Source organism: Mirounga angustirostris, unplaced genomic scaffold (genome assembly GCF_029215605.1).
Source record: "Mirounga angustirostris isolate CCGP_5_RB_7025 unplaced genomic scaffold, mMirAng1.0.hap1 SCAF_4, whole genome shotgun sequence".
NCBI classification, from domain to species: domain Eukaryota; kingdom Metazoa; phylum Chordata; class Mammalia; order Carnivora; family Phocidae; genus Mirounga; species Mirounga angustirostris.
This window is the reverse complement of record NW_026991712.1, coordinates 176,674,745-176,701,645: the sequence shown is the minus strand read 5'-3', so window position 1 is coordinate 176,701,645 and position 26,901 is coordinate 176,674,745. Positions and strand designations below refer to the sequence as shown.

The 26,901-nt window shown below is 54.2% G+C and overlaps 1 protein-coding gene across 1 annotated transcript; it reads right to left on the bottom strand.

The window, feature by feature from the left end:
• Positions 1–8,955: 8,955 nt before the first annotated feature.
• Positions 8,956–26,588, bottom strand: TAS1R2 (taste 1 receptor member 2). Its single transcript, XM_045895503.2, is given in 8 exon segments — positions 8,956–9,462; positions 9,464–9,870; positions 11,178–11,301; positions 19,181–19,390; positions 21,787–22,013; positions 22,016–22,559; positions 24,034–24,316; positions 26,407–26,588. Coding segments are annotated over 8 exon segments (2,484 nt in total).
• Between the last annotated feature and the right edge of the window lie 313 nt (positions 26,589–26,901).

Genomic DNA, 26,901 nt, shown 5'->3' with positions numbered 1-26,901 from the left:
TGGATGGATCTTCTAATGACCCAGATCTGACAAAGAGCAAAGTCTACACCCTGCTGGTATAAGCAAAGACAAAAGAAGTGACCTTGGCCTTTGGCCCCTAAATCAGAGGCTTAATGAAGGCATTCAGCCAGAAAGAAAAGGATCAGCATTAACATGCTCGTCACCACCACCACCACCACCACCACTACCACTGCCACCATCACCAACATCACCAGGACAATCACTGACATCGCCAATACAGCTAACCCATCACCGTCACCCACCACCATCACCAACACGACCAGCCCATCACCATCACCACCAACACCAATACAACCACCACCAACAACAACAACATCATCAACACAACCAACCCATCACCATCACCACCACCAACACCAATACAATTACCACCAACAACATCACCAACACAACCAGCCCATCACCATCACCATCACCAATACAATCACCACCAATAACATCACCAACACAACCAGCCCATCACCATCACCAACACCAATACAACCATCACCACCATCACCAATATCACCAGGACAATCACTGACATCACCAACACAACCAGCCCATCACCATCACCACCACCAACACCAATACAATCACCACCAACAACATCACCAACACAACCAGCCCATCACCATCACCACCACCAACACCAATACAATCACCACCAACATCACCAACACAACCAACCCATCACCATCACCACCACCAACACCAATACAACCATCACCACCATCACCAATATCACCAGGACAATCACTGACATCGCCAATACAGCTAACCCGTCACCATCACCACCACTGTTACTACCAATAGCACGACCATAACATAAGCACTGCCACCACTGTCATTACTGCCACCATCACCATCACCCCCAGCATAAACGCCATCATGATAGTCATCTTCATCATCATCACCATCCACACCTTGTCACCCTTTCCACCATCCCGAGTGGACCTGAGTTGGGTTGCACCATGGAGCTGAGGGAGCGCCCCGCAGCTGACACTGAACCCAGAAATCTAGCTGGAGAGAACGAGGGGGCTGAGTCCCAGGCCCTCCCCCCATGGAAGGCCAGATGGCCTGGTTCGTGCAGAGGGAAGTGGAGCTGGCAGGATCGGACAGCCTAGTGCGGGAACTAGAGAGTAGAAGCCGCAGAGAGGACCTCTCCAGTGCAGGGGTCAGGATGACCACAAGGAGGAGGGACTAAGAGTCTGAACAGCTAGAACACAGGGGACAGTGGTTCAAATGGAGAGAGGAGAGCAGCCCCCCAGGCGCCCGCTCATAAGGCAAGGGCTCAGAGTGAGGGGCTCCTCAGCTGGGGTTCAGCAGGCAGGTAAGCCTGCCCCAGGGGAGCGAACACCAACCTTGAACCATCATGGCTTCCCACTCCTGTCACAGCCACGGCCAGCACCATCACAACAAACAGCCTCGTGATAGCACGACACATCCCATTATCTGGCCACGAAGCCAGCCTCCCGAAGCTGGTTGCTGCTGCCCGTCCGTGGCCCCTCTCCCTTCTTCCCTTGATGGCGCGCTCCCTCGTGCACTTGATGGATGCCCTTGCGGGTTCTTCTCCCGGGAAGCAGAGCCCGAGATGGACATTAGTGGGCAGGTTTACTGGGGAAAGGAGCGGGGTTGAGCCCAGAGAGAGACCCGGCTGCAATGCTGGCTCAACAAAGGTCTCGGCAGACCCCACGAGGACCTCTTCACAGCTGTCTTGCACTGTACCTAAGAGCCTTGGCCTTGACGTTCCCTGGTATTCCAGCAGCACCCAGTCCCTTTCAACTTAGACCTGGATCCATCACCAAACAGGGACCCAGGACGCCCTCGAGCCTCAGTCCTCTCATCCGTAAGGTGGGGATAAGAACCCCCCAGTGGGTGGCTATGAGATTAAACGGGATGATGTGTGTGAGATGCTAGACACAGCCCCGGCTCACAGGAAACACTCATAAATGGCACCCACCATCACCGTCGCGGTCGTTCTTCCTCTTCCTAAAACACCTGTGTTGACCAACACAGGAAAGCCGTGCCTCAGCGCCTCCCTGGGCCTCGGAAATGTGCCTGGTGAGGTGGGGGGCCCGAAGTCCCACAGCTAGAGCCTGCGCCTTCATGTCGGGTGACCCCCCCAGCAGGTCCCACAGGGAGCAAGGACCAAGGTCCCCCCCCCACACACACCCAGCATCTCTTTGACTCCTGGATGTCCCAGCCACGGCCACCACCATCAGGAAGCCGCCCACCAGAGAGCTCCTCCCTCCTCCTCAACGTCGGAGCTCGTGTGGGGAGCGCTGGGCCCCCCTCGTCGGTGCGGGGGTCAGAGGCAAAGCCGCATCTGCCCAATGCTTCAAAGCTCTTTGACACTTGTTAATGTCTTCCCGCTTCCGTGCAAGAGGGTCTGGTTCGCATTAGCACCCCAGGCCCCGAGGTGGTCGGACGCAGGGCTTGGGCTCCGTCCAGAAAGTGTCAGACTCCGCTGGGGCTCCTCGGACTACTTATCTAACATGGAACATCGAATGGTTTGATCTGCCAATTAGGCTCCCCCGGAGCTGCTAACTGGAAGCAGATGAGCCTATACGTTATTGTATGGAAACCCTGCATGGCCCTCTCCCCTCCAGAAGCCCTCCTCCGCCCGCCCTCCCTGCACACACCCCCAGATGGCAGCAGGTCTGGGGGCCTCCTCGGGGGGCCTGGGGTGGGACACCTGACCAGGGAGGGTCGGCCCCACCTCCGATTCCCAGAGTTGGAGGACACTGCTGTTGCCGGGATGAGAATCCACCCACGCGGCCCCCAATTCCCAGAATGTCTACAAGCTGCCGCCGCCAGTTTCCTCCATCCCAGGGCTTTACGTAGCAGGTCAGCACTGGCCACGGGGAGGTGTGAACAAAGGGGTCCCTCGGCTGGCCCAAGCCCACCCACAGACCGCTTCTCCAGCCACTCCCACCCGCCCCAGGATTCGTCCCGGGCCCACCTGTCACCAAGGATGGTGCCCCAACTCCATGGCACCACGGGTCCAGGCCACCATCCTTGCTCAGCGGGACCTGGTGGCTGACACCCAGGGGGCCTCCCGCCTCCTCTCGCAGACCCACGTTTCCTGTCTCCTCCCTTCAAAAGCTGTTCAAGCGTCTCTCTTAGGACAAAGTCCAAGTTGCTGACAATGATGGTAGCTAACACCTGACACTTGCTCTGTACCAGGCATCCTGTAAGCATTCTCGTGGGGCAGCTCATGTGCGCCCCTGGGCGGTGGGCGCTGTGGCCATCACCCCAGTCTATAGAGGCGGGGAGGGGTGTCCGTGAACCCCAGAGTCACGCAGCCAGAAGTCACTCCCTCCGTCCTCTGTCTCTTCTCTCTCTGCCCCATCTGTCTTCCTCCCTCCCTCCCTCTCTCTGTCTCTCTTTCCCTCTATATCCCTCTGCCCCTTCCCCTGTCTCCCTTCATCTCCCTCCTTGTGGTGTCCTGAGTCCTCCGCTAGAACACGAGCTGCCTGGGCACAGGGACCGTGCTCTGTATCCTCCATGTGCTACGAGGGCCTGACCCTAGCAGTGCTCACGAACCACTGGTTGAGTAAATGAATTAATGAGTGAGAGAGAATGAATGCACCAGTGAATGGCCCTTCCAACAGCCTTCCCTTGCTTGCGGACCTGAACCACTCACCCTGACCATTACCTCCCTCCCCTCCCGACCTGCGCCTGGTTCTCCTGGCTTCCGTCCCCGTGATCTGTTATAGTTCTGGCCCGTTCATTGACTCATTCACTCAACCAGCATTTGCAGAGAGACTTCTCTGTGCCAGGCACTTTTCTAGGTGCTCGGGATGCATCGGTGAACAAAACAGATGAAACTCCCTGCCCTCAAGGAGCTTACGGTCTACTGGGGGAGAAAAACAACACATAAGCCAAGGAGGTAAAACGTATAGTATGTTAGTGGTAAGTGTTAAGGGAAAAGGCTAAGCAGGAGGAGAAAATAAATGAAGGAACCAGCCACGTGACAATCTGAAGAGGAGCATTTCATGAAGAAGGAGCAGCCAGTGCAAAGGCCCTGAGGCATACACATGGCACGTCTGGGATGGTGAGGAGGCCAACATGGCTGCAGAGGTGTAGAGGGAGGGGTGTCCACAGCAAGGTGGGAGAGGTGGCAGGGAGCCCTGTGGGTCTGATGCCAGCACAAGGACCACGGCTCTTCATCTAAGAGAGATGGGGAGCCCCGCTGGGCAGAGGAGGTATAGGAAGTGACCTAGGTTGTACAAGGAACAGCCTGCACATTGTGGGGACCAAGGCAGAAGCAGGGAGAGCAGCTAGGAGGCTGTTGCTGGAACCGAGGCTTACCCCAGGACTGGGGTCTCTTCTGAAGGTAGTCAGGCGAGACTGAAGTTTCTGGTCTGAGTGGTGGAGGGGCTATCAAGTCCGCTACAGACCTGTCCTTGCCTGGGAGGCCCAGCTCCAGCTTTCTGCCTTCCCTGTCACCCTCTCCCTTCTCCCTGCAGCCCAGCCACAAGGGAAGAGCACACTTGTCCTGGCCTGGCCCCCAAGCCCCAGACTGCAGCCAGCTCCCACCAGCTCCCACCAGCTCCCACCAGCTCCCACCAGCTCCCACCAGCTCCCACCAGCTTGGTGCCCTGCAAAAGGCCCCGGTGTTTCCCTGCCCAGCCAACAAGCGCCCAGCGCCTCGAGCAACAAATGCATCGGAGGGGACATGACAGCTGAGACAAAGGCCACACAGAGAACAGCCTGTCCCTTGACTCAGGTGGTCCCAAACCAGAAAGGTATGTCAGCAGGACCAGCGGAAGTTGAACTCAAGCAGCTCAGGGAGTACCAAAGATTTCCTCTGCCCCAAGGCAGGGAAGCCTTCCTTGGGGAGGAAGCATTTAAACTGGGCCTTAAGGGGTCAAGGTTAAGGCCAGCAGGGAGAAGAGAGAAGGGAGAGCTTGAGCATAGGTGTGAAGCCAGGCCAGTGTTTGGGGAAGAGCCAGGAGCCCTCCGGAGCCACTGGGAGGTGAGGCTGGAGAGGTGAGCGGGAGCCAGATTTCAAAGCACCTGACTGGTACAGGAAGGAGGCCGGGCGGTGTCATGTAGGCACCGGGGAACCACGGAAGGGGTCCAAGCTGGGAAAGCTTGTGACCGGGACAGGGCTAAGGGGACATCACTCAGCTGGACTGGTGTGGGAAGGATGTCAGGGGCCCAGGAGAGGGAGGCTCCAGAGATGCTCTAAGAGAGATGTTTACAGGTCAGCATGTGCCCAAAGGAGAGGACTAGGACGGCGCTCAAAATAGGGTCCGAAGAGCAACTGATGACCTTTAGACCAAAAAGAGATGATCTGAAAACACAATACAATACCCCCCAATTCTCCAAATCCCAGCTCCCTGACTTACAAGCTGGGTGACCCTGAGCAAATTAATCAGCCTCTCTGAGCTTCAGTTTCCTCTTCAGCAGGATAAAGATGTGTTGGGTTGCCAGGGGCAGAGCACACAACTCCAACTACCGTAAACAGTAAAGCACATGAATGGACTCAAGAAGATTTCGGAGGGGGCGCAGCCTTCAAGCTGGATTCGTCAGCTCAAAAGGTTCCAAGGACCCCGTTTTTCCATCCTCCCACTTTATCTTCTGCAAAGTCCAGCTTCCCTCTAAGGCTGACTTGCCCTGTGGTCCCACAGGAGTTGCCGAGTCTCAGCCTTACTAGTTCCTACAGAAAGAATTCCTGTCCCAGGAAACGTCCTGAGAGTCCCTCTGATTAGACCAACCCTCGGCCTGGGTCTCCTGCTCCGCCCCCTGGAGCCAGGACAGAATCAGCTTCCCCAGAACAACATAGATCTCTCCTGGGAGAACAGGGGCTGCCAGGTAGGGCGGGAGAGAAGAGGATGCTGGCAGGCACCAGCACGTGGCCACGGATGCTCACGGGTACCCATCGGGCAGGGGCGTCGTGGGGATTACAGCTCGCAGGTGTGAGGCACCGGTCACAGGGTCAGCACCCCTCGAGAGGCAATTATACTTGTTGCCACTACGTACAAAAGACCATCATGAGAAAGAGGAATGAGATTGAATCTGTGGTCCCCAAAAGATGAAACTAAGTCCATAAATAGAAATCCCAAAGAGCCAGGTTTGATTCAATCTAAGAAAAATTTCACTGGCGTCCTCCGTGAGCCTCCCATCACTGGAGGGGAACAAGAAGGATGAGGCTCTCAGCTCGGGGCAGCTGTAGAGGGAGGTGTGGAGTAGATGCCTCTGAGGTCAGTGGGATTCCAGGATTCTCTCTCTGATGGCGGTCCGGGAGGCAGAACCAGGAAAAGGAGGTCATTATCTCTTAAAAAAAAATTTAAGCCAAGGCGTCAGAAGCATGCAAGAAAAGAGAATTAAGAGCTTAAAACTCCCTGAGCCTGCCAATCTGGTCCCGAGGGCGAGGGGGACGGGGTACAGACACATCCAGGAACAGACGGCAGAGCTGCTTGCTGGAAGCTCAGGGCTGGGGTGAGGTCTCCCCCTGGGACCCAAGAGCAGGGGATGGAGGAGGGATGCACACACACAGCAGTCCATCCTTAGGGTCTTCCCCCACGGTCTCCCGCCGTCGGGCCAGGCTCAGGACTGTGGGAAGAGGACAGAGGCAAGGGACAGCCAGGAACAGCCCCTCGGGGGACCCAGGACTGGACAAGCCAGCATGCACACGGACGCTGGCAGTGGGCACCAGGAGGACAAGCTCAGACCCCCGGTCAGGGTCCCCCACGTCTAGCCCCAGCTAGCCTTCCAAGCCCGGTTCTCACACCGGCCACCCTCAGCCCCGTGCTCCTACTCAGGCTGCCCGGGCCTCCTGGCACCCCACCTTGGCCCCTGCGGTCCCCACCCGCTAACCCCACACTCAGACTCCCTGCCTTCCAGGCACTTCTCTGCCCTTCATTGCTCTTTCCAGATGCCAGCTTCCCCCAGGGTTTTCCCCAGGCACCGCATCCTCCAGCCGTCTCCCTAAAATCTGAGGTCCCCCAGCACACCACAGCACCTGCTGGAGAGACTGCGTCCCCCCCAACTGCGATCACGGCTCCCCCCACACCAGCTCCCCAGGCAGGACGTCTGGGTCCTACTCCACAGAGGGTCGTGGCTCCGGGGACGGGCTGGGAGGGGCTGGGGAAGGCTCATGACCTCTGGGAGGGCCCTTCTTTCCCCATCTGTAAAACAAGGACCCTAACAGTATGGGACTGATGGAGTTTGGTGAGGAAATAGTGAATGATGTAGCAAAGCCCACAGGGAGAGTAATTCATGTTCACTGTTGTTCTCGTCAATGGTGAGCACAAGGGTTTGTTTTCTATTTCTCGATGCCGCTCAGGATCTGGCACCAAAGGCCACGAGACAAGCACAGAATTAAAGATGCTGTGGCTCAAGGAAGCGGACGGGGGTGGGGGGGGGCAGAGTGACTTAGCTGCTCTGTCAATATTCGTGCAGCACCTGCTCTGGGTCAGCTCAGGCAAGAGAAACAGGGACTATCCCCGCCGTGATGAAGAAGCAGCCCCCAAACGTGAAGGCAGTTCTCCCAAACTGCAGGTGATTCAAACCAAGATCCCAGCACCCACCTCCTTGAAGCGTGAGAGGGGTAAGTCCAGGACAAGAAGGAGATAGTCCTGCCCTCTCTCCCTGCTGCAAACAAGCTTCGGGAAGTTGCTCCTGCCAAGGATGGTGTGGGACCAATCTAGAAACCGTTCCCAGGGGGGTTCTGAGACAGTCACAAGGTCACCCCAGTAACTGGGTCGTCAGGGAGCCTGAGCCTCTGACGCTCCTGCCCCCACCTTCCACCTGGCCACCCCGGAGCCGGTCACTCAGCCTCTCCGGGCAGCAGTTCAGAGGCCTCAGTGCTGAAATTCTGGCTCCCCACGGAGCTCTGAGAGGCCAGGTGTGACCCCCGGACAGAAGGGTGGGGGCCCCTCCTGCCATCGAGGGTGATGGGCATAGGCACAGCCTCACCCAGAACAGCCCCGTCTCTGATCTTCCACGGTGCCGAGATGGCCACACACATGAGGCCCAAGCACCCCCAGACAACACCCAGAATTTCCTGGGGGCCAAGTTAGTTTCCAACGGAGGCAATACCCCATCGACTAGAATGTGTACCATGGACATTGGGGCGTAAAAAGGAAACACAGCCTTCTTTTGATCCTGATGGTTCAAGGGACATGTGGATTTGCAGTGGTGGGCATTTATTGAGTACCCACTGTATGCACCCCACACCCATTCTCTCTGATCCTTCAATGTCCCAGCGAAGCAGCTATTGTTCCTATTGTAGAGACAAGGAAGCAGAGACTCAGAAAGAGTAAATAATTGGCCCCAAGTACACAGATCAGAAGCGGCAGTGCTGGGAGAGAAACTGAGGTCACCGATTGAAATTTTCTTTCTCCGAGGACCTCTGGAAACAAGAAGGAAACTCATTCACTTCACCCAAGTGAGGTTTATTCCCATGCATTTATGAAGCAGCCCCAATGCCCAGCCGTTACTCAGAGACGCTGGGTCGCAAGCTCTGGGGGAGTCTGGGAGGTGAGGCACGGACCCGTGGGCAGCTAGTGACTGACCCCGGGCAGACATCCCCACACACCAGCGCCGCCTCCCCCCACCAAGTGAACAGGACTGAAGGGAAGGAGCCCGAACCTGCAGACAAACCAACTGTGGCCACCAGATGGCGACTGTCAGCTGCTTAAATCCATCTCTGCCTTGGAGACCAACAGGTCACCCTGGATGGTTTTCCTAGAATGGGTGGCAGTGCCTGGCAAGCCAAACAGCTATAGGGAAAGTGTGAATATTTTTAGGCATCCGCCACCAGGGGGGTAAACATGGCAAAGAAACCTGGGGGGAAGACCAAATCAGAGCAGGGTGAGGCAAAAACAGTCAGGGATAGCATCCCTTTGCCCAGCTGGGGCTGAATAAGCAAGCCCCCCGCCCCCATCTCCATCCCCCAGGGCGGAGCCTTCCAGCCCCCTGGGCAGCCAGTGGACGGTGCTAGTCCTTCCCCATGGTGTAGCCCTGAATCATGCTGCTGAGCGTGTTGTGCTCTGGATAGAAGAGGACCATGTAGCATTTGGGACCAAAGTAGCCCAGGCTGATGCCCAGAAGGTTGAGCACAGTGACCAAGAGGTCCATGATGGTGACCAGGACCCCCTCGTAGACAGACATGAAGGTGCAGAGGGAGATGGAGGAGGTGAAGTAGAAGGTCATGCAGAAAGTGATGAACTTGGCCTCGTTGTAGTTGGTGGGCAGCTCCTTGCCCATGTAGGCGAAGCTGAAGCCCGCCACGGACAGGAGCAGGTCCAGGCTGGTGTTGAACAGCAGTGCCTTGAGGTAGTTGCAGGACAGAACCATGATCTTGGGGTCATCGGGGTCAGTGCGGGCGGTAGGGTTGGCGCTCATGGCCAGCACATTGCCCACCACGATGACCACCTTGAGCACGGTGAAGGACGCCACGAAGACATAGGGCCCATGGTAGCGCACCCAGTAGCCGTAGGCACGTTGGGAGGCACCTGGCCATCTTGAAGGTCCAGACGATCTGGAAAGAGCGCACGGTGATGCAGGAGATGCAGATGGTGAAGCAGAGGGTGAAGAAGGTCTGGCGGCAGAAGCACGTGAAGAACGTGGGCTGCCCTATGTACATGGGGACCATGGTATATGCGAGCAGCAACAGCATCAGCATCAGGAAGCACATGGGTCCCCCGGCCGAGCGAACCATGGGCATATGCAGGTGCCTCCAAAAGATCACCATGATGGCCAGGGTGCTGAGGAAGCCCAGGACGGACAGCATGGCCACGATGATGGTGGACGCCTCGTGCCATTCAGGGAAAGCCAGCCGCCGCTTGAAGCAGGAGGTGTCATTCCTATGGGACCACTCTTAACTTGGGCAGGACTGACAGTCGAATTCGTCTGCAAGAGCCCACAGCATCTCCCGTCAGCCACACCTGCCTTGCTGGCACCCACATCCTCTGCACCTGTCCCGGGCCAGGCCCCGGGGGCTGGGACGCGGAGCTGAAGGGAAACGCCTACAGTCCTAGCTGCCCCTCGCTGCGTCCCTTACATCCATCGGCCCATCAGCTCCTCACTGCAACCCGATGCTCAGGCTGGCTGCTCGCAGCCCCAGAGTCACATCGTATCTGCCGGGTAACCTCAGGAAGTCAACAGTTGGGTGCTGTTACCTGAAGAAGTCAGATTAGGTGTCAGGCTGGCCAAACTAAGAGGGTCCCTACAAAGGTCTGAGGCTCAGCCAGGCAGTCACAAAACCAGTAAGTTACAGAGGCAAGATTTGAACCGAGGTTTCCTTGACCCAGATCCTAACAATGGTAATCCCTTCCTTCCAAGACCTTACCCTCTGGTGGGATAGACATTCAAGCATTTAATCAAAGAATTCATTCAACAAATGCTTTTTCGAGCATCCTCCACGGTGGTGGGCATCTGAGGTGGGAGACCACAGACATGGATAAAACCTAGCCCCTGCCTTCAGGCTACTGACCAACCAGGAGAGGAAAAGCCTGTGAAATCATTCAACAAACTTTTGTTGAGCACCTACTCTGTGCCCTGGGCTCTGCTGGGCACATAGTAAGTACTATGTAAGTACCAATCTACTGATCGGTAGATGTCTATGTCCACTTAATTTACTAATCAGGGAAGTCATAAAAAAACTAATTTGAGCCCCAACTGTGAACCGTGCTCAACACTAATATGGACAGGGAGAGGACATTGTCCCCACCTTCCTGGAGTTTATAATCTATAGGGGGAGATATTGATTCGTCTAACCAAGGATGTCATTCAATAAATATTCACTGAGCAAACATTCTATGCTCTGAACTACACTAGGCACTGGGAGGTCAGAGAGATAAATCAGATCCTGTCCCCACCTGCCAGAAACATCTCTTCTATGGACAGAGACATTCATTCATTCATTCATTCATCCATCCAGTGGACATTCTCTGGTCTGACACCCCTGGGCCCTCAGCTACATGTGTATGGGGTGAGGATCAGTGACAGCCTTGCCTGGTTGAGAGCTGTTCCTTCTCCCACCCTCCCTAATAGTGTGCACTGAAGATTTTTCTCTACACCAGCTCCTAGGGATATACACTGGAATCAGACCCTGTCCCTGGGGGAGACTCCAGAAACCCTGCCAAAGATGAAGGGCCCTGAGAGCCCAGGGCAGGGCAGGGCAGGGCGGGGCAGGGGAGTGGCTCTGCAAGTCCTACCTGCAGTTCGGTTGAGGAAGGTGCCCGGAAGGCAGTCAAGACACTCGAAGCAGCAGGGATGGATGCCCACGGGCTTCTTCCTTTGCCCAGGCTGGCAGTCCTTGGAACACATGGACACAGGGATCTGGAGGGAGGAGGACAAGAGACCCTGAGCCCAACTAGCAGGATGCTCAGGGGAGGGAAGCCTGGCCCCTGTCTGGGATAAGGAAGGAGCAGGAACTGCCATTAGAACTGGACCTTTGTAGGGACCCTCTTAGTTTGGCCTGCCTGACACCTAATCCAACTTCTTCAGGTAACAGCACCCAACTGCTGAGACAGAGACTTCCTGAGGTTGCCGGGGAGATAGGATGTGACTTTGGGGCTGCAAGCAGCCACCTTGTCTCCATGGAGGGGGAACACGCCCAAGGAAGGAACTGAGATCTGGAGAGAGACCCTGGATCCATCCATGCCTGAAGTCCACGTGGTCTACCCCTGGAGTTTTCAATGATAGGAAGCAACAACTTCACTCTGTGCTTACATCACCTTCTGCCATGTGCATATAAGAGTCTAATTAACACAACCTTTGTGGAGGGGCAGGGGTTTTCAGATGAACAAGAGCAGGTAGGCAGTGGCCATGTCTGTTGTTCTTACTGCTCTATTTCTAGAGAACAGAGGAACCCCACCCCCTGATGGTTTATTGAGCACAAGAATGAATTACAAGCAGAGGGAACAGTAAGGGCAGGGAATAGAAGGGAGTCAGCATGCCCCAGGAGAAGGGTGGAGAGTGGGAGAGTCACATCCTGAAGGCTCGTGTGGGGCACACTAAGAATGAAGGGGCAGTGGGAAACAACGAGGGTCCCTGAGTGGTGGGCAGCCTGATTAGATCCAGGTGGTACAAAAATCGTTCTGATGCACAAATAGAAGGTGTTGTTACAAAAGCACACATATGAAGGGCCAGGGGCCAGACAACGGGAGCCACAGTAGGACCACTTGACCCCAGAGCCCCTCCCTTCTTGCCTCTGACAGGTCACCTGCCTTCCTGCTCCACCCCTGTTGTCTCTCCTGCTCATGGCAGTCAGGTGACACCTCCAGACGTCTTGTCTCCTGCCTGAAGCTCCTTCCTGGAAGAACCTCAGGGGCTCTCCATCAGCCAAAATGAAACATCTGATCCCTCACCAGCCTCTCCAGGCTGTCGGCAGTCTTCTCTGCCTCCCATGGGACCACACACATGTGCACACCAACACACATGCGCGCCTTATCCAGACCTACACCTTACCACCCCCTTGCCATGTATGGTCCCCACCACCACCTTCCAAACTCATCTCTTCACTATTCCCTAAGTAGCTAACTTAATCCTACTCTTAATCATGGACTCTCAATCTGCTATTCACTCATTCATTCATTCATTCAAAAAGGTATTGAGCTCATACCAATGCCAGGCACTGAGAATTCAGCAGTGAACGCAAGGAGGCTAAGTCTCTGTTCTTAAGGAATGAATACTCTCATGGGGAAGAGGCACAATACACATATAAATATGTAACTTGACTGGTGGTGATAAACACCATGAGGGAAAGTAGAGCCATGCAGTGGGGATGGAAAGTGATGGAGGGGCTGATTGCAAATTTGAATGGGGTGGGCAAGGGTGGCCTTGTTGAGCAGCTGACACTGAAGCAGAAACCTAGAGGCTGTGAGGGACCAAGTGACAAAAAGATCTGTACAGGCCGAGGGAACAGCATATGCAAAGGCCTCATGGCGGAGGGCACGCGGCATGGTCGCTGAGCAGCAAGCCCCACATAGCTTGAGCACAATGAACACAAAGGACAGCAGCAGATCAGTTCGAAGAGGTGGCATCCAAATACTTGGGCTTTTACTCTGAGTGAAACGAGAAACTACGAGAGGCTTCCACACAGAGGAATGACAGGATCTGACTTCCTCTGAACAGGTTTGTCCTGGGTTCCATGTTGAGTTTAAACTGTGAGGGACAAGAGCAGAAGTGAGAGAGCAGGTAGGATACTGTCACAAGAGCCTGGGTGAGAAATGGTGGTGGTTCTAGCTAAACAGGCAGCAGCAGAAGAGAGAAGAAGGGGTCAAAACACTTCTGAAAGAAACTAAGACCTAAGTAAATGGAGAGACATTCCACGTTTACGCCTTGGAAGACTTAACATGGTGAAAATGTCAATACCGCCCAAAGTAATCTGCAGATTTAATGCAATCCTTATCAAAAGGGATTATCAAATTGGGATTATCAAAATCCCAATGACTTTTATTTTTTTTGCAAAAATAGAAAAAACCATCCTAAAATTCAGATGGAATCTCAAGGGACACTGAATACCCAAGGTAGTCTTGAAAAAGAACAAAACCAGAGGACTCACATTTCCTGATTTCAACACTTACTACAAAGCTACAGAATCAGGGCGCCTGGGTGGCTCAGTTGGTTAAGCGACTGCCTTCGGCTCAGGTCATGGTCCCGGAGTCCTGGGATCGAGTCCCACATCAGGCTCCCGGCTCAGTGGGGAGCCTGCTTCTCCCTCTGACCCTCTCCCCTCTCATGCTGTTTCTCTCTCTCTCTCTCAAATAAATAAATAAATAAAATCTTTAAAAAAAAAAAAAAGCTACAGAATCAAAGCAATGTGGTGCGGGCATAAAGACAGACATCCAGACCGATAAAATAGAATAGAGTACTGACACAAACCCTCACACATAGGGTGAAATGATTTTTGACAGGAGTTCCAAGACCATTCAGTGGGGGAAAGATCATTTTCCAATGAATAGTGCTGGGAAACCTGGATATCCACATACAAAAGAATAAAGTTGGACCTAACACCATATACAATTACCTCAAAATGGATCCATGACTTCAATAGGAGACTTAAAACCATAAAAACAGCTAGGAGAAAACATAGGGCATAAGTTTCATGACGCCAGATCTGGCAATGATGTCCTGGATAAGACTTCATGAAAATTTAAAACTTCTGTCCATCAAGTGACACTCCAAGAGACAAACCACAGAATGGGAGACAATATTTGTAAATCAGATATCTGACAAGGGATTAATATCCAGAATATAGAGAAAACTCCTAGAACATAATAACTCAATTCAAAAATGGACAAAAGACTTGAATAGAGATTTCTCCAAAGAAGAGATACAAATGACAAATAAGCACTTGAAAAGATGCTCAATCGTTAATCAGTAGAGAAATGCAAATCAAAACCACAGTGAGAGACCACCTCACACCCATTAGGATGGCTACTATGAAAAACAAAAACAAACAAACAAAAAACCAGAACATAAGGGGTGTTGGCGAAGATGTGGAGGTACTGGAACCTCTTGTCCACGGCTGGGTATGTGAAATGGTGCGGCCGCTGTGGAGGAACACGGTTCCACAAAAAATTAAAAAGAATATTGGGGCGCCTGGGTGGCTCAGTTGGTTAAGCGACTGCCTTCAGCTCAGGTCATGATCCTGGAGTCCCGGGATCGAGTCCCGCATCGGGCTCCCTGCTCGGCAGGGAGTCTGCTTCTCCCTCTGACCCTCCTCCCTCTCATGCTCTCTGTCTCTCATTCTCTCTGTCTCAAATAAATAAATAAAAAATCTTTAAAAAAATAAAAAATAAATAAATAAATAAAGAATATTAACACATGATCCAGTTTCCACTTCTGGGTGGATACTCAAAAGAGTTGAAAGCAGGGTCTCAACGAGATATTTGCACATCCATGTTGGTAGTGGCATTATTCACAATAGCTTAAAGGTAGAAGAAACCCGAGTGTGCCCATTGATGGATGAACGGATAAGCGATTGAATGGATTATTCAGTCTTGAAAAGGAAGGCAATTCTGACACACGCTACAAAATGGTTGAGCCTTGAGGACATGATGCTGAGTAAAATAAGCAGGTCACAAGAAGACAAATACTGTGTGATTCCATTTATAGGCAGTTCTTAGTCAAATTCACAGAAACAGAAAGTAGAACAGTGGTTTCCAGGGCTGGGGAGAGGCGGGAATGGGGAGTTAGCATTTAACAGGCATAAAGCTTCCATTCTGAAGATGAAGAGTTCTGGAGGGGGAGGCTGGTGGTGCTAGCACAGAAATGTGAATGCACCTAATACCGCTGAACCGTGCACTTTAAGATGGTTAAGATGGTAAACTATTTATGTATATCTTGCCATAATAGAAAATCTTGGGGAAAAAACAGCTGAAGCGGTAACTGTTATGTTATAGGGTCTTTTTTCCCATAATTTAATTTTTTTTAATTAATATATACCAAAGCTTATAGAATGCAGTGAACACAGTACTTAGAGGGATATATACAGCTCTAAATGCCTACTGAAAAAAGAAAAAGCTCTCAAATCACTAGCGTTTACTCTCACGGCAGAGCTAAGTTTATGCTTCTCTCTGTCAGGGTTTGGTCTATACGGAACTAGAGCACTCTGGAATTCTGCAGAACGTCATGCTGGTCCACTGTATCTACGGCATCGTACTCATTGGATCTGGTGAGTAAGAAGTAGCCCCGCTAGGACGTGAATCCTTAGGGATAAGGGTATATGATAAACCTTCCAAAGATTCAAAGGGGGCCTGCCACACCGGTGATGCTTTTAGCGGTCCCGTGATCTGGGAAATGCCAGGACATCCTCTCTATGCTAAAGGATGAGTCATTACATCTTACATCTCCTACCATTAAAGAAGTATGGCACTTGATGAACCTTTAGAGGTGGGAGACAGCATAAATTGCTCTTGGAGATACTGCTCCAACCCACATTTAGCAGGCGACTCAGATGGCTTCCGGTTTCAAGGTACAGAATGCCAAGCCTAGAAAAAGACTCTGAAGAAGGACCTGGCTGCAGGGCAAGCTCTCCTCATATGGCCAGGCAGATGTGCTGAGGCCAAGGTCACCTGCAGAGGACAAGATGGGCAAGCCCCAGTATGAGAGTTGCACGATGCAGCTACAACATGCCTTCCACAAGATACGACGCACCGTTTGCAAATCAGCTCCTGTGTCCTGTCAGGCCTTCGTGGAAAAAGAGCACGTGGCCTCAGGACATCAAGTGACCCTCAGACGCACGGAGTCGTGGGGCCAGGCAGGAAGAGTGGCAAGTCTCCATGCAACCGAAATGATGTGTTCAGGATCACGCCAAAACAGGCCCAGGGGGAGCAAGTATATTCCTCAAACCAGTGATGATGACTTTCGTGTCTCATGTGAATGCCAATCCAAGTACGCAGGGAGTGAGAAAAAACCAGGCGGAAAGGATGAAGCCTCCAGCACAGGTCAGCTGGCCTCTGCCCTCGCCCCCACCTCCTCCCCGGGGCTCGCACAATGGGCCACGAGCAGAGTGCCCACGGTGTCAGGGATGGAGGCTGTGAGCGTGAGTGCAGCAGCGTGGGCCCCTGTCTCCGTGGTCGACAGAGCTATGGCCACGGCTGAGCACCCAGCCTTCCAGCCCAGAGACCATGCTGAACCCTGGATTTGCTTCCACTCTACGTAGACACTGGCACGTCTACCACGTCGGGTGTCTTCTTCCCTGGAGGAAGCACTGATGCATCCATGTAAGAACTCGCCTCCCCCATCCGCAGTGCAGTGCCACCTTCCAAGGCTGGACGGACTGAATGAGTCACCATCGTGGGTCCCCCCAGAACATCCCCTCAGACAAGAGACCCTTTGTATGGCAAGGGGGTGTGATTGGGCACGTGACCCCCGGATCCACTGATTCCAACATACACCACTTCTCCTGGAAGTACCCAGCTTAACGAGATGATGGTATGGCATCCGAAGGGTTCAGGTAAGGTACCAGCTTGCGGAAAACACCTTGATGGTGGGGCCACTGCCCTTTAGGATGAGGTATAAGCACTGAATGGGAGGCTGGTATATAGCACTGTGGCCCCAACAGCTAGAATACAGGGGTCCAGCAACCATGGGGCGGAAGGATTGGCCACGCTCACCATGGTTCTCGGGGGCTCACAGTGGAGCTGGGGTGTCTCGTCCCCACAAGCCTGGACTCTGCTAGAACACAGGTTCTGGTCTCCAAAGAGGGACTACTTCCACCAGCAGACAAAAGAGGCTGTCTGGTCCCCCCTTGGTCATTTCAGGGGCCTGATGCCAGTGAACAAGATGGCCAAGGAAGGAGGAGGTAACCGATTTGGATTAGTGTAAGCAGCTAGGTGGCTGACACTCAAGGGGGTACGAAGGACTAGGTCTGGAATCCGGGAGGTTGGCCGCCGCGGCCCAGTCCTCACTGCTCGCTGGACACCTGCCACAGCCATAGGCCGGCAAGGACAAGGCAACCACGGGCTCAGACACCTGGGGACGAGTGTCTGGATCACCCCAGCAGCCAAATGGCTGAGGGTTAAGGACACTCCGGGATGGGTGGCAGAGGGAGACATGAGGAGTAGGGGCTCCACCTGGGACCCCGCTGCAGCAGCAGGGGCTGTGGGGGGTCCGCTCAGCTCCCGGTGGAGGGACTGGGCTGGCTTCTGCCCTCAAAACTCCACCCCACAGGCCAGGGGAAAGACAGCATCCCATCGCTTTGGCCTCCCTCATGTCTTCTCCAACCTCCTTTTATTCCTGCCACGGCCACAGCAACTGCATCGTGTGGGCGCTACCTGTCAGCACCTCCCCTGAGTGACACTCTGTCTCTTTCCCTCTCTGCCCTGGGGCCGGGGTGTGAGATGCTGGTGGGAAATTGCTGGGCACTCATACATGTGTGACCCGGAAGCACAAGAGAGTTAATGCCCCATGGGGCGACCCTTGACCACAGCAGATGGGGGTGGTACAGATCCCATGGACCCATCCCATCCTTTTCCCTCCCTTGGGGACAACTCTAAAGTGACCCCCTCAGAAGGTCCTGGTCAGACTGAGCTCACAGCAGCTTGAGAACGTTCCCTTCTACTGTGTCCCTAACGAGCTCTCCCCTATCACCTACTCCTATTCCCGTGGAGCAGATCCTGGAATAAACTATCTGCGCATAAACCCTTGCCTCAGGCTCTGCTTTAGGAGAAACCCAGGCAAAGACACTGTTATTTGTTGAATTGCCTGCCCTCAAAATTCATAGATTAAAGTCTGGACCCCCAGGACCTACAAATGTGACCTCTTTTGGAAATAGGATCATTGCAGATGTAGTCAAGATGAGGTCCTATCGGAGAGGGGTGGGCCCTACTCCAATAGGACCAAAGTCTTTACAAAAGGGGAGATTTGGAGACAGACACACCCACAAGGAGAAGGCCATATGGAGGCGATGGCAGAGGTCAGGGGAGACCACCCCAGCCAAGGAAAGCCAGAAATGGCCAGCAAACTACCAGAAGCTGGGAGCGAGGCCCGGAACATTCTCCCTCACAGACCTCAGAAGGAACCAACTCTGCTGATACCCTGAGTTGGACTGCCAGCCCCCAGAACCAGGAGACAGTACATCTGTGTTGTTTCAGCCCCCAGACTGTGGTCCCCTGGGAGAGCGGCCCTCGCAAGTTAATCAAGACACCCACCCAACTGACTCCATGAAAATCCCCACAAAGCACAGGAACTAGCAGCACTAAGACCCCCAGAAACGAGGATGAACAGTGTGTGGGGGTGGGGAGGATGCCGATGAAGTCTCCTCGAGCTTTTCTACCCCTCCCCCTCCACACAAGCCTGGGTCTCTGCCCCTCCCCACACCACCGCCCTCCCGACAGCTTGTTATCTAAGAGGGTAAAACAAAGGAGCTTTCGAATGACAGGTGGCAGGCACGATGAAGGGGACTGCAAACGTAGCAAAATCGTGAGCATTGGTTGACGTGAGAACTGAAGTCCTTAGCAACCACGGGGCCAGCAAACGTTCACTTGGCACAACCCCTGAGCCCCTGGGTCCTGAGCAGCCAGAAAGCCCTAGACGTCCCCAGTGCTTAGTCACTGGGAGGGACAGGGCCCAGACACTCCCCCCACAAATAGAGCCTCCACCGGCTGTCGATGACGGATCTCGGGCCCGAAGCGCCCGGGGCCGCCCCAGCCCGAGCGGGCCGCCCAGCTCCAGGCCCCGGCCCCCCGGCAGCCATGCGGGAGCTGACCGTGTTGTTGGCGGTGTGCCAGGAGACGTTGTGGGTGGTCTTCAGCCGCCGCAGCGCGGGGTAGTAGGAGGTGATGCTCTGGAACGGGTTCTTGCTCAGGTCCCATCGCCACTGGATGACCTCCAGGCTCATGAGCAGGTCCCCTTGCTTGTCAAAAAAGATTTCGTGGCCCAGGAGGGTGAAGTTGACCTTCCAGATTTCCTGAAGTAGCTGGAGGGGCCAAAGGGAAAGGAAGGGAGGCTGGCACCAGAGGCTGGGCCAGACCTGGGGGAAATTCTCCCGTCCTACTAGCCTTGATTTCCACAGCTGCCCAAGGGGCCGTAGGACTGTGCAGGTGGCCATCCGGGAGGCAGTGGCTGAGAGCACAGCTCTGGAGTCAGATACCTCTGGGTTTAGACACCAGCTCTGCCACCTGCTATGGGGCCTTGGACCTGTCGCTTGATCTCTGCGAGTCCCAGTTTCCTCTTTGGCAAAGTAGGACAACAAAAACCTTGTCTCCTGGGCTCTGAAGCCATCTGTGAGTTTACCTATTTGGGGAACTTAGCACAGTCCCTGAAAACGAGTAAGTACTCACCTCCCACCGCGGTGTTGGTAGTATTCTTTCTCCCTGGAAGTCACCTCCGCCATCCCTCGGGGATCCAATACCTGGGCTCTCACCTGCAAGGGTCAGCTGCACCTGCCCCCGCCCTCTGGGTGCTTCTTGCCTCCCCACCGGTAGAGGCCACTCTCCATTCTCTCCCCATGCCATCCCCCATCACTCTGAGTATGCAGAAGTTGGTACAAGCTGGAACATGCTTTGGACTGGGCATCCTGTGGCCTGAATTCCAATCTGAGCTCTTTCCTTAGTTTGCTGTGTGACTTTGGGCAAGTCACTGAACCTCTCTGGGCTGACCCCCAAAAGAACTTCCAGCGTAGATACTCCATCAATCTGGCTCCTAGATTTTCCCTCCATAATTGGGAGAGTCTATTGGGCTGTATCTCGGGAGCCCGGAGCTCACCTCTCCTCTGGGACCGACAGACAGATAGCCAAGGAATTTGGGGCCCTAGCCTTCTTCCCACTCTGCCCAGGGAGTGAGGTCCTGGCTCTGGAAGCTTCTCTGGAATTTCCACGTGTTGCTAAGACTGAGGGCAATGGTCTTGGGAGCTGAGAGGAGGGAGGCTCCTCCCAGGTGGTAGGCCTATGGATGGGGATCAGGATGGTGGAGTCCCACAGGGAGCCAGGTCCTGGTGTCCAGGTCATATCCCCACACTGACCTGGCCAGGTCGGGCTGAGCAACCTGGGATTCCAGGGCTCCAAGGTAGGGGTCAGAAATGATCCTCCCTGGGACGCCTGGGTGGCTCAGTTGGTTAAACTCCTGCTTTCAGCTCAGGCCATGATCCCAGGGTCCTGGGATGGAGCCCCACATCATGCTCCCTGCTCAGCGGGAAGCCTGCTTCTCTCTCTGCCTGCCGCCCGCCCTGCTTGTGCTCTCTTTCCCTCTCTCTCTCTTTCTCTCTCTCTGACAAATAAATAAATAAAATATTTTTAAAAGGAAGGAAGGAAGGAAGGAAGGAGGGAAGGAAGGATCGTCCTTGCAACTCCCCTGAGTGGGAGGAGGCCTGGACTATCATAGTCCAGACACTGGTGTCAGAAATGGATGCGAACAAAGAGGAAGACATTCAGCTTCTCTCTGCACCAGGTCCCAGACACACAGCATGGTCAGTCCTCCCCAGAACTCAGCACGGTGCCTGTTATTCCTTCTATTTCACACATGAGAAATCCGAGGCTCAGAGATACTCAATAACTTGCCCAAGGTCTCACAGCTAGTGGTGGCAAAGCTGGGATTCAAACCCAGGTCAGCCTGAGTACAAAGCTCTGCCTCCCAACAGATGGACAGAGGGGCTGTAGCTGAGATGTTGGGGGTGGACAGAGGCAGAGAGAAGGATGCAGTGGAGAGTGAGTGGTGAGCAAATGACCCAGCGTGCGGTCCTGGCTGGCTGGTCCCTGTGAGAGCTCAGAGATGCTGGATAACAAGGTATGAAGTGTACATCTCTGATGTAAATCCCTCCGCTCCTCCAGATCCTCAGGAAAATCTTCTACCCCTGTGAAGATTTCATGGTTTGGGGTGTGTGGGTGTGTGGGTGGGTGGGTGTGTGTGCGCACAAATCAGAAAAACATAGATTTAAACTCCAAGTCTGAATCCAGACGACACAAACCTGGGACAAGAGAAGATGCATAAACCCCAAGCAGGGCCTCAGAGAGTGGACAGAATACATAAGCCCGCCCCCAAGGCCTCCAGCCCAGAGAGAGACGGCAGGGGACCTGGGGCGCCCACTGCCTGCCAGGCTTCTTTCCAGGGAATGTCACCCAAATCTCCTCCTAGGACAAGCCATCTTGGATGGCAATGATTACATTAATACAAAAAGGAGTTTTGTCACCATGAAGGACTTCTGTCTGGTCTATGTGTCTGGAGGCAGGGCATGGTCCCATGGCCTCTCCACCAGTTTGCCCCGAAGCCAGCAAGCGAGGGGAAGGCTAGCGCAGAGCAGGTGCACCCAGCGGTCTCCATGGCGACCACTCCATGCCTGCCCTGTGGGGCCCTGACTTTCCATGGGCGGGGCCTCACCTGCCAGGGGTAGACCACCCTCTTGGAGCAGGTGGTCTGGGTGCAGCGCAGGAGGCTGGGTAATGCATGGGCCACGGCATAGACAGCTGAGTACACGCTGTAGACCACGCACTCACCAGAGAGCGTGAGGATGGTGTTGAAGGACGTGGGGGTGTCCTGGCAAGTGTCTCAATCCTGGTTGCAGGTGGCCCCCAGGCTGGTCCTGTTGGGCGCAGGTTGCCCAGCCTGGGCGGGCACACGCGGAACTCACTGAAGCCCGGGATGGGCACGCTCTGGGTGGTGATGCCCAGGAAGGTGCCCGTGTTACGCAGCTCGGTGAGGTTGTGCAGGACCGGGTCGATGGCCCAGGACTCAGAGGCGATCCACACGGCGCCCGTGAAGTTCTGGCGGAGCATCTCGTGGAAGAAGTTGTGCAGGACCAGGTCGGGCGAGAACAGGACCACAGTGCGCGCCGAGCTCTGCTGTAGCTTGTCCACGATGGCCTCCAGGCGCTGGCGCTCCCACTGGGTCACGTCCTGGCTGGGCTGTGGCGTGGGCAGCGTCTCCTGGAAGGCGATGCAGATGTCGCGGGTGGTCAGGCACTCGTTGAGCAGTTGGCTGTTGTAGCGTCCATAGTCGTCGCCGCTCACCAGCACGATGATCCAGTTCCAGCGGAAATGGAGCATGACCTGCACCATGGCCTCGATCTGGTGATCCGCGCCCGGCACCATGTGCAGCAGGGCGGGTAAGCGCTGCTTGTCCCGCAGCTCATCACTGATGGTGCTGTAGGTGATCTGCCAGAGGGGACCGCCATCAGCGTGAGCGAGGGCCTCCCCAGGCCCCCTTCGCCCCGCCTGGGTCCCCACAGCATCCCCCGCATCCTTCCCCCTGTGGTCTCTGCTGAACGTGGCAGCCAGGGGATCCAGCACGCACGTGTCAGTCACCTTACTTACTCCTCTGCTCAAAACCCTCCAACAGCTCCAAAAGTCACTCAGGGGCAGCCAGAGTCCTTAGTGGCCCCCAAGAGGCTCCATCACTGACCCCAGCCCTCACCTCTCTGACCTCATCTCCTCCTACTCTCCCGGGGTCCCAGTTCTGCTCACGGGTTCTGTGAATGCACCAGGCACCTGCCGGCCTCTGCGTTCGCTGCCCCCTCGTCCCGGGGGGCTCTTCTACACACCTGCATGCCTCCCTCACCCCTTTGCCTCCCTCGGGTCTTCATCCAATTGTCAGCGAGACCCGCCTGACCACCTGCTGGGAACTGCAGTCCCTCTCTACCCGTTCCACCTGTCCACCGACCTGTCCAGCCTCCCTCACCCTGCTTGCCTTTTACTTCTTGCTTACTTTACTTGCTTTACTTGCACTGCACTTCTCACTTTCCAGCAGCCTTATCACGTGGTTCCTGACATGGCCTGTCTCTCCCGCTAGGAGATGGGCTCTTATGTTTTGTCCCCTCCTGTATCCTCAGCCCTACAACAGCACCTAGCACCAGAGGAGCTCGATAAATATTGGTTAAGTGAATGAAAGAATGAGTTCAGTCCCAGACTGGATGCCTCACATAAGTATTCTAACATTTACTAAGCACCTACTATGTGTCAGACCCTTGGTGCTTTACATAATAAAAACGACGGCAGAAATTATAGTATTTGTAACTCCCAACTGTGGGCTATCTTCTTGTGCTACTGCTCGTTAATGCATGAAAATTTCGGGCCAATTCTGGTCGAGGCATTTTCAATCATGATGACAATGACACTTATAATAATAGTACTAATACTAATGGCCCTTTTTGAGGACCTACTGTGTGGCAGACCCTGTGCTAGGCAACTGTACAGGATAATAGTGAGCACTTTGAGTCTTCGTTTTTGTGCAAAGTGCTTTACATAATGGCCATTGCATCACTGAAGAGATACCGTACCCCACAAACTCCTACAGAGGTTAAATCCTTTAACCTTCAGACAGTCCTGGGATGGAACTCTTATCATCCTGTTTTACAGGTGGGGAAGTTGAGGCTCAGAAGGGTTAAGAGATCTGCGCAAGGCCTCACGATGGCCAAGACTCAGAGACAAGATGCACGCCCAGGTCTGTCTGCCTCCAAAGTCTGAGCTCTTAACCCATCAGCCAGGCTGCCTTCCCAGGGCTGGGGTTGACATCCCTACCCTGCTTCCCGCCTCCTCCTACCCCCATGACTGGTGGGGAGAAGTGAGCCCTCTGGACAACCACTCCTCTGCGCCCTCCCCAGCTACTTCTCCCAGGAGCCTGGGGCCTCACCTGTGGAAGGAGGAAGAGGGAGAGGAAGTGGGCCACAGTTGCAGTGGACTCGGAGTTGTTAGGGCCAATGACGGCCACTACCCAAGGCACATAGTGGCTGTAGTCCTCCTGGATGGGCAGGGAATAGTCCCCCTGAGCCAAGAAGTAGAGCACAGGCTGGACATTGTTGGAGATGTAGCAGACATCCACCACGCCGGGCAGCAGGCTGCTATGGTTGTTGATTTCCTCCACCGCAAAGCGCATGGCCTGCAGGAGGTTGTAGCCCAGCACCTTCATTTCGTACCTGGGGGGCCGCGTGGGGTGGGGTGGGAAGCAGGTCCAGAGTGAGAAGGGGAAGGGATGGGAGAGCCAACTTGTCCCCTCTGCCTCCCATAGGAAAACCCAGGAGTTGTCCAAGGAGGTGCTCCAGAAGATTCTGGCATTTTTATCACACCATGGTCCCCATACCATGCCACATCTCTAGAATCACCATCATCCCTATGACCACCTCTGACGTTATGATCTCTGTGGCTACCCTCAATCACTACCATTGTTACCACTACCGCCTTCCCTATGATCTCTACCACCACTCTAGAGATCACCATTACCCACTACAGTCTCTGTCGTCACTGTTACACTGCCACACCCTCTATTCCTATGAACAATATCATCACCAATGCCATCACTAAAACTACATGTCTGTGACCACCACAACCAATGCCACCATCACCGCCAACATCATCGTCTTCATCACCATCATCATCTCTACCACCATCATTACCATCATCTTCATCACCATCGCCACCATCACCACCATCATCGTCTTCATCACCATCATTACCATCATCATCTTCGTCACCACCCTCACCTCCACTGCCACCACCACCATCACCATCATCATCTTCACCACCATCATTACCGTCATCTTCATCACCATCGCCACCATCACCACCATCGCCACCATCACCACCATCATCGTCTTCATCACCATCATTACCATCATCATCTTCGTCACCACCCTCACCTCCACTGCCACCACCACCATCACCATCATCATCTTCACCACCATCATTACCGTCATCTTCATCACCATCGCCACCATCACCACCATCATCATCATCACCATCATTACCATCATCATCTTCGTCACCACCTTCACCACCACTGCCACCACCATCATCACCATCATCATCTTCACCACCATCATTACCGTCATCTTCATCACCATCGCCACCATCACCATCATCATCTTCATCACCATCATTACCATCATCATCTTCGTCACCACCCTCACCTCCACTGCCACCACCACCATCACCATCATCATCTTCACCACCATCATTACCGTCATCTTCATCACCATCGCCACCATCACCACCATCATCATCTTCATCACCATCATTACCATCATCATCTTCGTCACCACCCTCACCTCCACTGCCACCACCACCATCACCATCATCATCTTCACCACCATCATTACCGTCATCTTCACCACCATCACCATCACATACTCTTTGCCATTTGCATTATCACCAGTATTACTGCTATCAACATTATCAATATCACCACCCTCACCACCATCACTTCACTGGACTCCCCACCATCATCACAGGCATCAGAACATTCAACAATGAGCCCAGTACCATCACGGGCACCATCACCCTCACCATTCTCAAACCAGCCTATAACTTTTCCCAACATCACATAAAGGGTGCATTTCTTAGAGTCAGCCCTTCATCATCTTTTGCGCACTCCTTCCTTTATCCCTCTCTCTCAGAATGCCTTCACCCTCTCTGTACCAGGTCACTAATTCATAATCCCATGCTTGCATGAAGATGGCCCACCTAATCTCGAGTGATGCCGCCACCCTATGGGGCTCACAGGGGAAGGGTGAGCAAAGGAAATCCCTTCCAGTCCTGGAAGCACCTCCCCACCACAACCTAACCACAGCCCTAGGGAAATGCAAACCTTCCCCTCTAGTCTGAGAACCTGCTGCAAAAATACCACATTTATGCCTTCCAAAGGCATAACCCTTGGTTTCTACACTGGGTCTTGGCATGGACTCCCTTGCCAAAGTGGGTGGGGGTGGTTTTGATAGTCTCTGCAACCTCTCCAGGCTCAAATATCCTGTAACTCTTTATTAAGAGATGTGACATTGGGACAACCAGGTCTCCATGTTTCAGAACACAATTGCCGAAGATCCTGGTAACATGAACTATGTGGGTTCTCCCTCCGAGCCAGTGGGGATAATCCAGGATGAGGAGTTGGCAATGAATGAGGAGGAGCATTTTGAGCCCTGGGTCCTGGCCTGGTCCCCTGAGGACCGCGGGGCCAGTGCAGGCTTCCCACCCCACCCCCATTGCCGCTTCCAGCCTCACACTGGAGACTCACTCCTTGCACTGGGGCACCTGCAGGAAGTTGAGGTGGACGATGCCCTTCACATTGGCGTGGAGGGTGAAGAGGCCACCCAGGAGGTAATCCCCAGCCAGGTAGAAGTCTGAGTTATCAGCCGGCACAGCCAGGACCTGCAGCAGGATGAACATGGAGCAGACCGCCCTGGCCCGGGGTCCCATGGCTGGGAAGTGGGGGTCCCCGGAGGTGGCCCTACCTCATCAGAGAGCTGGCAGCTTGACACCAGGGGATTTGCACAGACATTTACATGTGCATGGCCCATGGGGTGGGGAAAGCACCTGGGACAGGTGGAGAGGTTTGAGAACTCTGGGGAAAAGGAGGAGGCTAGAACCAAGATGATCCCTTCCTCGGGCACGGTGGGACCTGGGTGGTCTGGGAGAGCCCCATGTGGAAGTAGAGAAAGCATGTCCTGCTAACTTGGACACTCCCTAGCCTTCTGCCACTTGATTGAGAACAGGTTCCATGCCCCTAATC